Genomic DNA, 14415 nt, shown 5'->3' with positions numbered 1-14415 from the left:
AGTGGTGCTGGGTGACAGGAGAGGGGACACTGGGGTTCACTGTGCTGTAAGTGCCAAGATGGAGCAGGGTCACTTGATGGGACATGTCAGAAGAAGCAGTTTATAAGCAGCCCCTCACTGCAAGGTCAGTGATATTCATGCATTATGGGTTCTTCTGGGCCCAGCAGAAGACTTTTGGAGCGCTGGGGACAACACAAGAGCCTTCTACTTTCTGTGTATGGTGGATGTTCCTCAAGCAGCACATTAACAAGTCATTATGACACCTGCAGGGTCCAGTGGCCTTTCCACTAGCCGAGGTATAAAGCAGCTTACCCTGCCTTCCTCTTGAGAGCCCAGCTTATCCCCTCACTGCTTCCTTATCAGCTATAGAGATAAAGAATTGGCTCATTTTATGTTTGGTCCCGCTTCACCCTGCAGCCGAGCACCAACTTCTGCCACTGTCCCAGGGGCTGCTCCTTTGGCAGCCAACAGGCTTTGACCAGGGATCCTCTAAAAGCAGGAGGAGATTCCAACACCGTCTTTTGGACAGAGCTCCTGAAGGAGCAGTACCAACCAAGGTGACCCGTGCTGCATCCCAGGTTCCTCCTGCTGTGTCACACTGGGGCCTGGGAGCCAGCTTGGTGCCACTTACCTGCTGGCATCACCTGGATTTCAGTCCATTAAGGACACAGCCCTGGGGCAGTAAGTGAAAGGGAGCCAGGAATGTTCCATTAACAGGCAGAAACATTCCCAGGTATGATCCTGAGCCGTGGCACTGAGGCGATTGGATGGGGCAGGGTAAACAGACCGGGGCTGGGTTTATGACAGCCCGTTCCCTTCGCCAGGTATCTTATGCTAATGCCTACAAAGATCTGGGAGATAGGAATGGGAGGAGGAGTGTAAAAGGAAACCAGCAGACAGCTATTAACAGAGGGAAAATTCACAGGTACGCAGGCTTGGGCCCAGGGCCGGGTTTTATTTCACTGCCGGGGGCTGGCAGAACACCAAGTTTCTCCTCTAACGTGTGTCTGAGCCTGTATCTGTGTGTGCACAGACTTCGGTATCAACCATGAGATGGAAAAGGAGATTTTAACATACGAGCTGCAAAATGCATGTCAGAGCAATTTCTAACAGTGTTCCAGGGGTGTTTCTGTGACACAAAGAAGGGGGGAAGCCCAAAACCACCCTTCTTTGGGGTATGTGGCAGTGCAGACCTGTTAGCAGGGTACAACACACATGAGCCGTGTGCTTCACCTGGACCTCCACAGAGCACACCCCGCTGAGCACCAGCTTTGTTCAGAACACAGAGAAACCCTGAGTCTGCCCTCACCTCGGGGTGAAACACGCAGCAAACACCTCAAATGAGTGCTTCCAACGGGAGGAATAGGAGCAGATGGGTAAGGAATCCAGGGCAGCTCTGCTGACAGTGCAACAGGGCCTGCTCCAGAGTCAGCCTCCAGAGAGGAAGCCCCAGGTGCCAGGGATGACTCCAAAGTATTCCCTGGGGATTTCACTTGCTTCAGCCTAAACTCAGTCAGGAAAACCCCGTGGCCAAGCACGTTCAAAGGTGCCCTCGCAGGGAATCCCACTCAAGACACTGATTTCTTCCTTCAGGCCAGCAATGAGTGTTTTAAAGCCAAACCATGTTTTAAAGCCACACCTCTGGATTCTGAGCACCTTTTGGTGAGCTGGGTCTGACCTCAAGAGCCTCCCAAGCTTCTCAAAGAGGATAAAAGTACCTGAAGACTTTGTCTTGGCTTTGCTTCAGCTCCTGCACTGGAGCAGAGGTGAATGTCTCGGATGCTAATACAAAGCGTCCTGAGGTTTGGTTATACCTTGGGTTTATACCTTGTTTGCCCTTCACCTTTTTCCCTCCCCTTGAAGTTGTGCTCTCAGAGCAGTGCCTGCATCTCTCTCAGATCTTCTCTCATGGTATTTGTAATCCTCGTCTGAAAGAGGAGGGCAATAACCTGCCTGATTCTCACCAAGCACTCAGCCATCCCAGTGAACTCTTCTCCATCCTCACATGCCAGTGAAGCAGAATCCACAGTTATCTCACTATTCCCTACATGGCAGTGCCCTGGAAGGACGTTTTAACTGGTCTAGAGCTTGAAATTGCTGCATAACAGAGGATAATAGCACTACAGGCATGAAAAGTGACTCAGGATGCTTACAGCCACAGGGATCTGTGTGTGTTAATGGTCTCTGACAGGCCATGAAGGCAAAAGCCACATCCACCCACCCACCCATCCCTGCCGGACCGCAGGCAGGGTTGCTTCACTAGGAAAAGACATGGTGGAATACCACAGAGTTGGGATGTGCCTGGAAAGGATGGGCAAGAGGGGAGAGGTGGGCATAGGGTTGGGAAAGGCATCTTGGTCAGAGCTATGAGAGGTGTCCGAGCCACCGGGCAGATCAAGGAAGCCCCATGGTGCTCACTTCACTGCTTGGAGAGCCCAGATGAAGGTGGAAAGGGCAGCACACACACAGATACATCATCTGATGGTGTTTTCTAACACTAACCCTGTCTCTTCTGCTTCTGCTGCAGTTGCCTGTCCTGGGAAGCAACATGAGTCTCAAGGGATCCCTCAGCAGCAACCCTGGCTCTTCAAAGTAAGGATCTCCATGGTGGGCTTCCTCCATGCTGACACCTCTTCTCCTTCCTATGAAAGAGGGGGATGCTCCCAGTGGTCCCACTGCTCCCCAAGTCCCTGGTGCTTGTTTCACCCTTCCTGGGCACCTCACAAGCTGTGGCCATAGCCAGAATCACTGCCTCCTGTGTCCTGCACGCTGGTTATGGCACATTAGGTGGAGGGAAGAGAAGGACACCAGGAACCCCTCCACCTGCAGCTTGAGGACTTCAGCAACTTCCCAATGGAGCCAGAACCCCCAGCTCTCCCTCCCTCCTGCATGCTCCTGGTCTCTGGAGAGCAGAGTGTAGGTGTGTGAGCACCATGAACCACTGCCTGCCCTCAGGGGGACACTGACAGCGCAGAGAGTGCCACTGGCCAGCCACTGGCCCACTGCAGGACAGCCTGACCACAGTGCCTGAAACCCTGAGGTCCTGCTTTGATCCTCCCCCTCCAGACCTGAGCTGCAGAAAACACTGTCCCTTCCTAGCTGTGCACTGCTGGGCACAACACAGGCATGGGGGGGTGGCCCTACTGGGAATAGAACCCATGCTTGGAGACCTGACCCCCCAAAACTCAAGCGTTTGCACACAGTTATGGCTTTAACCTGCCCGAGGGGAGACTGAGATGAGCTCTTAGGCAGAAGCTCTTTCCTGTGAGGGTGCTGAGGCGCTGGCACAGGGTGCCCAGAGAAGCTGTGGCTGCCCCATCCCTGGCAGTGTTCAAGGCCAGGTTGGACACAGGGGCTTGGAGCAAGCTGCTCCAGTGGAAGGGGTCCCTGCCTGTGGCAGGGGTTGGAGCTGGAGGAGCTTTAAGGTCCCTTCCAACCCAAACCAGGCTGTGGTTCTGTGAATCAGTCCTGCCACATTTTTACATTGGACATGTTCTATATTTGAGCCCTGCCTTCAAGGAGAACATTTCAGAAGGGTCCATTAACAAGGGATCTTAATCTTGGTCTTTACACAAGGTTCAGGTAGGCCCAGGTACAGTGTGGAGGGGTCTCCATTTACCTGCCCTGCTCCCTCTAAGAGCCCTGCTTACCACACACTGGGAGCCACTGTCCCTAAAACAGCCCCTCCAGAAGCAATGTCCTTCCAGGGGACACTGTGTGAAGGTAACTGTAGTGGGGACAGGCCCCGATGGGCTCCTCTGTCTCTTGTTTCCAGCTGCTGGGTTCAGTGATGTGCCTGCAGTGTGGGTATCAGCTGGGGTTGTGGAGGGAGCTGCTGGCACAGGCAGCCAAGCAAAGGCTTTGCCTAGTAATTTGGAGTCATGGAATGGTTTGGGTTGGAAGGGACCTTAAAGCTCCTCCAGCTCCAACCCCTGCCACAGGCAGGGACACCTTCCACTAGAGCAGCTTGCTCCAAGCCCCGTTCAGCCTGGCCTTGAGCACTTACTGTCATACCATGTGTGACAGACGTGATGAGGGTAGGGCTGATCCCATTCATGACAGCAGCAGGGCTGTCTGTGCTGTGAGCTGCAGCATGAGAGGAGATGTTAACAAGATCCAGGAGCTGATGGTTTCTTTGTACCTTTGTCTTTTACAGTGGCAGCATGGGCAGAGCAGACGGAGCCTCCAAGCTGAGCGCAAAGGACCTGTATGGTAAGTTGTGTCCACAAACTCATCTAAGGCTTCAGTTTGAGCAGGCTGCTCTAGTGCAAGGTGTCCCTGCCCGTGGCAGGGGTTGGAACTGGATGAGCTTTAAAGTCCCTTTCAACACAAACCAGGCTGGGATGCTGTGGCAAAAGCACCTCTGAGGATCTGGACGTGGCTGTTGGGGAGTTTTAGGCTGGAATTCAATGAGAGCCCCATGACTCCAGCCCTCCATACACCACAGGCTGGCTTGATGTGGCAGCAAGTGCCACCAGCTCCTGTGCTGGGCCCAGAAGTGATTTTGTGAGGACAAGCTGTGCAGATCATTGCTTCCCCTCACCCAGACCCTCTCCAGTGTGTTCCTGAGATACTCTGATAAAGGCCTAACAGAAAAAAGCCTGTCCTCCGCAGGTTAATGATTATCCTCCTGGAACTACTCGGTGAACCATGAACTCCAGTGCCCTTTGTCTCTCTGGAGGCAGAGGGAATTGGGAGGATGGTGCTTGGGCAGAGCCTGGTAGCAGTGTGTTTATAAAGCACCCCAGCTCCACAGCAGCCAGGGAGGCACTGGGTGAAGAGCTGCAGAGAACATGTAGGTGTCAATACCAGCTACTCCTGATCTTTGTAGGTCTCTTAATGCATCCCAGGTGAAAACCTGGCCTGGGGAGTGGGCAGAGCAAGCAGAAAGTTGTCACCTCCCTCAGTCACCGCCTGGATAAGATGATGGGGGGAACACCAGCAGCTTTTGGGGTCTCTGAGCCTCCAAATTGTCCCACCTCAGAGCTGTCAATGTGCCTGGTTGATGATATCAATGGTTATCTGCCTATGCCCCTCATCGCAGAGCTGATATTTGATGAGAAATCTCCCTTTGCAGCCCCCAAGTGAGGGTGGTTTGTCCTTGGGGAGTGCCTTTGGTGCTGAAGGGGTTTGGCTGGAGGCTGGTCAGTGTGGAGTGGCCTGGGGCAGTGTCCCACAGTGACTTACAGTGTCCCACAGTGACTTACAACTACAACCAGGCAGTTGCTGGTGGCAAGGTGGAGGCTGTGCTTGGTGGATGCAGTGTTAAAGTCATTGATAACTCTGATTAGCTGCAAAGAGGTGAAACAAGGGCATAAAGGTAGAACAGAAACCTGCTGTTATTGCCTGAGGCTCTTTGGGATCTGCATGGTGCATGATGGGCAAGTGCCAAGTGGGTGTTTTATCTCTGTCAGTCACTCACCTGGAGATGAAAGGACACAGGATGAGCCTAGAAAGAAGCAACAGGAGGAGGTGTGGAAGTGTTTGGGTGCTGCCCTACTCTGCACACTGCTCCTCCTACCTCTAATGGCATCATTCCTTTTGCTGTGCACCAAAAGCTCGTGCAGATCTGATTGGGACAGAAAGATCCCTGTGAGGTGAACAGAGCCCTACAGACCCGTGGAGAAATGAATCAGAGACCCAAGAACTGTGCTGGAAGCATGGCCCAGAAGCAGGTTGGCAGCCAGGGGAAAAAGCAGGCCATGGTTTGGAGCTGTCAGGGTCTCAGGGTGGGATCTAATGGTCAGCACAAGCAAGGACCAAGCCACAATACCTCCTGCACCACCAAAGCCAGGGAAGGGAAAGGCTGAAGCTGCCTTTAAAACAAACACAGTTGCTCAAATAAGCCATTTTCAGTACTGAGTTACAGGTTTTACAGGGCTTTTTTGCGCATGGACACACCCCAAAAGCAAACTTTACCAGGGATGGGACCTCTCGGACCAAATTCCAGCAAAGCAGTCCTCCAGAGGAGTAAATCAGCTGCCCATTAGTTCCCTGCAGCAGCCTGAGGCCAGCAGTGATTTCGCTTAGCTATAAGGCCCAAACCAGTCTGGGATGCTCTGACTTACTGCACACAGCAGTTGGCTGCCTCAGCCCAGCACCGCATGAGCACATCCTGTGCATCCTCAGGGCTTTTCCTTGGCAGGACTTTAAACCCACCCTCTGGTTCAAGATGCTGTCAAAGGACACTCAGCATGTGTTAAACCAGCATTTAAACACCTGGGTCCCCTGGCACTCACATCTTCCCTCCCCCAGCATCAGTTTCTGCTGTGAGCTGGCACATTTGGGGATGGAGAGCAGGCCAGCACTGAAATCCCAGGGAGAATGATGTTTTATAATGAAAACAAATCACATCAAGCTGAGCTGGCCTTGATTCTGGGATCATGATGCTGCCAAGGGACAACATGGAGCTTACACCACTGATATTCCCATTTTCCTCCAGTGTCCTCAGGCTGCACCCTCAGCCTGTGCACGCTGCCAGGCCTGCGAAGAAGTGAGCACAGTGATTCCCAAATTCACGCAGACAGGTACTGCATTGGAAGCTCGCTGGATAACAAACACGATGCTCCAATGCACACAGAGAGCTAAATATTGTTTCTATGGGAGTGAGGCCTTGGGTTTAGGTTTCAGCCTGGGGAAGAGAAGGCTCCTTAAGGGGAGACCTGAGAGCAGCTCCAGTGCCTAAAGGGGCTGCAGGAAACCTGGAGAGGGGCTTGGGACAAGGGCCTGTAGGGACAGGCCAAGGGGAATGGCTTTAACCTGCCAGAGGGGAGACTGAGATGAGCTCTTAGGCAGAAGCTCTTCCCTGTGAGGGTGCTGAGGCGCTGGCAGAGGGTGCCCAGAGAAGCTGTGGCTGCCCCATCCCTGGCAGTGTTCAAGGCCAGGTTGGACACAGGGGCTTGGAGCAAGCTGCTCCAGTGGAAGGGGTCCCTGGCCGTGGCAGGGGTTGGAGCTGGAGGAGCTGTAAGGTCCTTTCCATCACAAACCAGTCTGGGGTTCTATAGTATCTTCCCCTGTCTCTATCCCTGCCAGAGCTGATACCCCTTTAGGTGCTTAGCTGTCCTCAGTGGAGTTCCTGGCTGTCACAGGAGCAGGACACTCGTCCTTTCCTCCTGCCTTAACAAAGCAGCATCCCATTTGCTCAGCTCCCCATTCTGGAATAGTCTGCGTAGAGCAAGCTGGGGAATGGCTGGTACTATCAAGTTGCCACCTTACTCAATGCACAGCCACCAGCTGAATTAATGTTAATGCATACCATAAATAAATTAAGCTACTTCTCCACTTACCGGTGTCTGTTCTGAACCCAGATGAAAGCCCATGGAGGGGGGGAAACCAGGATGGCTCTGGAAGAAGCCAGGGAAGGGCTGCAAGGAAGCATTTTTGCTTCCCATGGCAGGCTTCTGCCACCCCTGCCTGTGGGTGACACCCGGCTGGACTTCTGCAGGTGCCCACCTAAGCATGGCTCCATGGCTGATTCAGGCAGTACTGCCTCTGGTGATGGATTGTGCAGTGTAACCATGAGCTGAGGGCAGTTTGATGCTGACAGTGGGTTTCTCATAGGGCTGTAGGATGGAAATGGCTCTGCAGCAGTGTTCAGAGCATCCCATTCCTGTTTGGCTGCTGTGTCTGTCCCTGTGGTGCTCAGCTGCTTCCCAGCACTCCTGGCCAACTCCTCAGGTGTCTTTGCCTCTCACTTCAAGTGCTGGGGCACAGAAGTGCCCGGCAGACCCAAAACCAGGGCCACAGAGCAGGGGGACATGGAGAGGCACTGCAGAGCTGGGACCCTGTGATCCAGCCAGTTGGCTCCAACCCGCCCATCACATCCTCAATACACTCATTTGTGGGAAAGACTGGAACCTGTCAGGATGCAGGGCTGGAAGAGGGATTCTGGCACAAGAGCAGCAGTGCTGGCCAGCCTATGAGGCACTATCGCTTGACACTGCACCTCCATGTAACGCAAGCCAGGCTCCGGTGCTGTAACAGGACACGGGGCACCAGCACAAAGAGAAGAGCCCTTCCTGCTGCCCAGCGTGGTCCTGTGCAGGTATCAGCTGCCTGGGGAGCTGCAGGGACAGGGACTCCACTGGTGCTGCACCCATGGGCTGCCAGCAGCTGTGTTAGGCAGAAGCCACTGGCCCTGGTTAGGCAGAACACACTGACAGAGAAGGAGTAAATTATGTCTAATGGTCCCAAACCAGCTCCTGGGGGTCTTTCACAGACCTCCCTTGTCTCCAGACAGGGCCTTCAGCCTCCAGGTACATGGGCATGCCTCCGAGGTGGGGTCCCTGCTGTGAGATACCCACCACAGACTTGGGCCACCTCAAGAATCACCCCAAAAGCAGACCAAAACATTGACTCAACACAGTGTTGCTTTCCCTAGAGCTGCATTTACCAGTGATGGCTCAGCCTGAGGACCAGCAGAAGGGGCATTAGTTACTCTCAGTTATTGCCTGCCCAACCCCTGAGCTTGGTCATTATCCCAGCTGGAGCCCACAGGGCGGTTCCCAGTGGGAGCACTGAGGTGCTGTCCTTCCCCACAGCCCTCTGGAAGAGGGTTTGTGCATGGATTTAACCCACACTGGCACTGCCTGCAGGACACAACCCCAGCAGGATGGTGGCTGGAAACTGAGCTTGCTACAGCTACGTAGTTGCATAGGAGAGGAGCGTGCCCGTGCCTAAACCCAAGGGGATGTGGGCAGCATCCGAACGGTGTCACTGACAACCGTGTCCCTCAGATGCAGATGCATCCCCTGGGTCTGTTAGCAGAAGCTAAAGCTGGAAAGCACTGACCTCACGGAGGTGATTCCCGAGGTTCCAAGCACGGTGCAAGGCTGGTGTTTGGGTTTAGGTACATCTGACTCAGGAGATACCAGGCCTCTAGCGCTATCATCCCACAGGAGACCCAGCAGATCCCAAGACTACTTGCCATGGAGAGGAAGAACCACTTCCCTTGGGCTGCCCTGCACATTCCCTTTGGGAAATGACAGGGGGAGTGAGGGACCAGGTGCTGATGGCAGCTGCACCAACCTAACAGGTCCTGTATGTATTGCCCTTCCCAAGGGACCTGCCCTGCTTGCCCAAGACTTCCAGAGCACTGGATGGGGGAGATGGACACACAGCTCTGTGTCTCCATCCACCTGCATGGCCATGGCCAACACAGTTTCCCCTTGGGCATGGCTTTCCCCTTTGCCAGGACAGGCTGAAAGCTGCTCGGAGCAGGGAGCAACCCTGGATGCTCCTTCCCAGTACAGTGGGACAGTAATAGGGAGAGAGGAGCTCTGGCAGTAGGTGGGTCAGAGGCAGTGCAGTTTCCCAGTGCTGCTGCTGTTTGCTTCCCCAGCCCACCCCAGGCAGTGCAGTGCACTGCCTGAGACATTCATTCCCCATCCCTTCCCCTGCCAGGCCTGAGTACCTCCCTTGTCCTCCCCCACTGCTCCCTTGAGTGCCATTTCAGCTTCTTTCTTCACATCCCATTTCTCACCCGAGATTCCAGGTTCAGATTTCCCCAGCTCCTCTCTGACACTGCCTTGTGGTGACCCTTTCATTCAGAACCTCACACACTCCAAACTCCGACTGGAAACAGGGCTGGAAGATAAACAGGAAAGCAGCATTCCTGCTGCCTCCTGCGGATCAAACCCAATGGTGGTGAAGACAGGGTGGGCTGAGAGATGTGACCGCAGTCCCTATGGATGTGACTGTGTGGGGTACAGCTGTGGGACCATACAGCTCCATGCAGAAGGCACTTGTGTGGGGTAAAGAGGCTGAATGGGGGTTGCTCCCACCACTCTCTGCTTTCCCCAGACTGTGGGTTATTGTGGGGTTTCTTCTGCTCTTTTCGCATTGTATCAGATGTCTGAGAGGGCAGAACAGTCTCAGGACTGCTGTGACCCCGTGTTCCTGGTGCCTGGGGGGGATTTGAGCCCTTCTTTCCTGCTGCAGGCAGGGGGGATGCCTGTGGAGTTACATGGGGGTCACAGGCTGCTGCAGACAGGATCATAGAACCACAGCCTGGTTTGTGTCGAAAGAGACCTTAAAGCTCATCCAGCTCCAACCCCTGCCACAGGCAGGGACCCCTTCCACTGGAGCAGCTTGCTCCAAGCCCCTGTGTCCAACCTGGCCTTGAACACTGCTAGGGATGGGGCAGCCACAGCTTCTCTGGGCACCCTGTGCCAGCGCCTCAGCACCCTCACAGGGAAGAGCTTCTGCCTAAGAGCTCATCTCAGTCTCCCCTCTGGCAGGTTAAAGCCATTCCCCTTGGCCTGTCCCTACAGGCCCTTGGCCAAAGCCCCTCTCCAGGTTCCTATGAATGGGGCAGCAATGCTCATGGCTGGCACATTACTTTGGTCTGGAAGCTCTTGGAGTGAATGAAAAGGCTCTCATTGAGCTTGAGGACAGCCCAAGGCATGAATGGTGTGTGGCAGCAGGGAGCTGCTCTGTTGATAACGTGTCAGCAGCTGCTGGAAGGTGTCAGGAGGCCAAATTCCTCCTCAGCACACACAATATTTCCTCCAGCTCAGCCCAAGTGCTCACATTCCTGCTTTATTAGCTGAAGACACAGCCCACTCTAGAAGAGCAAATAAACCTGACCCACCTCCTGGGTTGTGCAAGGATGGAGCTCAGCAAGAAACACTGTGTGCAGTGTGCAGGACCTACAGTAACACTCTGTCTGCTGGGCAGGACCCAGGGCTGCTCCCTCAAGAGAATCAGGGTATTGAGGAGCTGCAGGGAAGCTTAGAAGTGAAGGTGCTGCCTTTTCCCTCTACAACCAGCATGGAGCAACTGCTCAGGGTTGTTACCCACAGGACCACACTTTCTCCCACCCTTGGTACCACTGGGATGCTGTTCCAGGGATCCTCTGCCTCTCTCTGCACTACTGCCCATCCCTAGATGCTGTAACCATGTATTCCAGCTCTAAGCTGGGCCCAGCAGGCAGAATTATCCCAATCTCCGTGTACACAACCTACCAGGCTGAAGGGAATGTTCACAGCCACATCCTAACTCGCTGCAGAAAAGGGTGTTGCATAGAAATGGGGAGGGAACTTGGCACAAAGGATGTGGTTTGGTTTCCTGGACCAAGCCGATAACTCCGTCCCTCCAGGATGTGCATCGATCCTGCCTCTTTTCCTCCTTTATGACTCCCTTTCATACCTTCCACTCCTTACAAAGCCAAACAGGATGCTCCCTTCCAGCCCAGATTTCAGCTTCCTCACTGGGATTTCAGCCCAGCACCAGTTTGAGCCCTTGGGTAAAATCCACCTCCTGCTGCCACAGTGGGATGAGCTTTTCCCATTTCCTCAGTGGCCACTGGTGCCATTATTCCCACAGCACTGGTTAGCCACAGGGTACTGATGATAGAAAACATTCTGGCTTTGCAGTTGTCCCCACACCTCTGGGTAGGAGGCAAGACTAAAACAAACTGGCTCAGAAAGGACTGACCAACTGAACCGAGTTCAGTTACAGAACCTGTTACAGGGGTTTGCCCCCTGAAAGAAGGATTTTAGGGCTCATTGGGCTAAATCCTTACAGGCAAGAGATGAGAGAATTTACCAGAGTGTGTGCATAGAATGATAGAAATACTTAGGCTGGAAAAGACCTTTAAGATCACCAAATGCAACCATTCCCCAGCACTGCCAAGGCCACCACTAACCCGTGCCCCCAAGTGCTACATCTACACAGCTTTTAAACACCCCCAGGGACATTTCAATGCCTCCCTACCCTCAAGCATGTTCCTCATGGCATCCATACTCATTCAGAGCTTTCTGGATCACCCGTACCATTCATATAGCAATGTCTGGGCTCAGCAATGGCACAGCTGTGATTCACTCATCATTGCTCTTTAGGCCACAGCAGTGGATCACATCAACCACCTTTTTCCAGACAAGATCCCCAGGTTTATTCTCCTGCCAGACACCAAAAGCAAGGGACAAAGCTGTGTTGTTTTCCCACCTCTTTGGCTCTCTTGGCAGTCAGAAAGGGAAGAGTACAGTGATGGTCACCATGGGCTCATGCCAGAAGCTTTTACCACCTGCAGATGTTTGCTGTACCAGTGCCACAGCCCTGGAGCTCTCCTTGCCCTTTGCAGCCAGCCCCTGTATACCCAGAGTCCCCCACTGCTGCAGCTTCTGAAGGTTACAGAAGTCAGTTAAACAGAGCTTAGACACCAACCTGCACCTCTAACAGCAGCTTCCATCTAACTTGGGAGAAACCATCACTATATTCCTCTAATGCTTATTTATCACATGGGGATTATGCAGATTCTCTGCCTCCCAGGCCGGGGGTGGGTTGGATGACAGCCTTGCAAGACACTGCAGAACTGCAGTGTCCCCATGGGAGAGGTGTCAGATGAACCAGGAGGCAATGAGCTCCTGCTGCCAACGTGCCACCCTTCGTACATACACCATCATACACACATGCAGGAAGAGAGGGGCCAGGGCTGTGAGAAGGGCACTGAGAGACACCCAGGACAAGTGACCTGACTCCTGCAGCCTCTCCTGGCCAAGGGAGTTCACCTCTGCAAGGTGAAGGATCCCCCTTTCAGAGTCAAACAGCCACAGATCTCCCCACAGCATCATTCTGTGTGTGATGTATTCGGATCAGCCAGCACAACCAGAGCCAGGGCCAAGCTAAGGCAAATAACAGTGAATCCAGGGAAAGCTCTGCAATGTTTCAATGCATTGGTTTGAGGGAAATAAACCAAAAAGTCCCTTTTTATTTAAAGTATGCACTCTTCTTGGATAGATGGGGCCTAAGACTGTGCCTGGAGAGGGGCTTTGAACAAGGGCCTGTAGGGCCAGGCCAAGGGGAATGGCTTTAACCTGCCAGAGGGGAGACTGAGATGAGCTCTTAGGGCAGAAGCTCTTCCCTGGGAGGGTGCTGAGGCGCTGGCCCAGGGTGCCCAGAGAAGCTGTGGCTGCCCCATCCCTGGCAGTGTTCAAGGCCAGGTTGGACACAGGGGCTTGGAGCAAGCTGCTCCAGTGGAAGAGGTCCCTGCCCGTGGCAGGGGTTGGAGCTGGAGCAGCTTTAAGGTCCCTTCCAGCCCAAACCAGGCTGGGATTCTGTGATTTTGTGATCTCCAGCCTGGCTCTTTAATCCTCCCTGTGTTTAACTCAAACCTGAGCACTGGGAAGGGAGATTCCAGTGTTCCAGCATCCTGCTGTCCCCGGAAAGCCTGGCTCTTCTCAGGCCCTGTGGTTGTATTTGTGGATGCCAGGAGGAAACACAAAAATAGCAGTTTCCAGGGTGTGGGGGACAGGTAGGAGCCAAGGACACAGGAGGGACCTCAGAAGAAAGAACAAGCAGATGTCTTAAAGCAAGGGACAGGAAAGAGACTGTGCAGAAACAGCTCCTTTCTCATTGTGGGCAGCCCTGAGGCAAAATAAAGGCACTTTTGTTCTAGTTCCACCACTCTTGGAGGTATTGCAGAAATTCCCCAGGGAGAATCAGCAGAGGGAGGGAACATCTGCACTTCATCCCTGTGCTGGCGCTGCTTCTGTCTGGAAAAGGCTAAAAATGGCTTAAAGGGGCTTTTGCCCCCTGAACCAGCTCACCCCAGCACAGGGATGGCTCTGGGCTATGCAGCGCTCTGAGGTTTCAACAAGTCCCCAAGATTCCCAAGGGCTTCTCCAGGCATTTTCCCAGAGGGACACAGGGAGCTCATCCCTGACCATGACATATCCGGCTTCTTGAGCTCGGAGGATGGGGCAGAGGCATCAGAGGGACCCCACAGAGTCTGTAACAACCAGCCACAGCCCTGACCACTGCTGCAGACCCATGGGCTGCTCTGCCAGAAACCAGCTTCCCTCTGGGAACAGCATCCCCCCAGAAATCCTTTCTTTCCTCAAGGAATACCATCTCCTGGCACAGCTCTGCACAGAGGAAGTCCCTAAGGAAGGGTCCTTTCAGTGCTGCAGACTTTTCCCTGTCCCATTGTAACCCCCCTTTGTTTCCAGACCAACCACTTCAGCCTTTTCCACTCCCTTTTAGGGAGGAGATGGGATGTCTCAGAGTCCAAGTGTGCCTCCATCCCACACAGCAGCAGTGTTCTCATTTCCAGTAGTGTCATCTATTTACACCAGAAATGCTGGGTGAGGAAATTGAGGTTATGGAGACAAAGAATCAGTGTCTCACCTGCACCAGGAATCCCTGTGGGATGTGTTGCCTGTTCCAGACCTTGCCCCACATTTCAAGTAGGGCAGACTGCAATTAAACCCCCAGCACACAGAAAGTGCCATTGACCCTTCAGTGCCAGGCTAAGGTGGGAAGTGGCCGTGCTGGGATATTAAGTAGTTTACTCAAGGTCACTCTGAAGCAGGGAGCTCTGCTGTGGGTGCCTGAGGTCCTTCCTCTGAACTATTCTTGCTTCCCCTCCAAGTCAGTGCTGGTGGTGTCAGCGGGAAACCTGGCACCTCCATTAAC

At 53.7% G+C, this 14415-nt stretch overlaps 1 protein-coding gene across 1 annotated transcript in view; it reads left to right on the top strand.

Moving 5' to 3' along the window:
• Positions 1 to 2548: 2548 nt before the first annotated feature.
• Positions 2549 to 14415, top strand: part of EPS8L2 (EPS8 signaling adaptor L2) — a gene marked incomplete at both ends in the record, with an annotated part of 38725 nt that continues 26858 nt past the window's right edge. Inside the window, 2 exons of the mRNA XM_080620023.1 lie at positions 2549 to 2592; positions 4157 to 4212. Of these exons, the coding sequence (XP_080476149.1) occupies positions 2549 to 2592; positions 4157 to 4212 (100 nt within the window). The remainder of the gene's footprint in view (positions 2593 to 4156; positions 4213 to 14415) is intronic.

This window comes from Psittacula echo (assembly GCF_963264785.1).
Source record: "Psittacula echo genome assembly, chromosome: 5".
Lineage (NCBI taxonomy): Eukaryota > Metazoa > Chordata > Aves > Psittaciformes > Psittacidae > Psittacula > Psittacula echo.
Note: the sequence above shows the minus strand (reverse complement) of the source record. Positions and strands in the feature narration are given on the sequence as shown.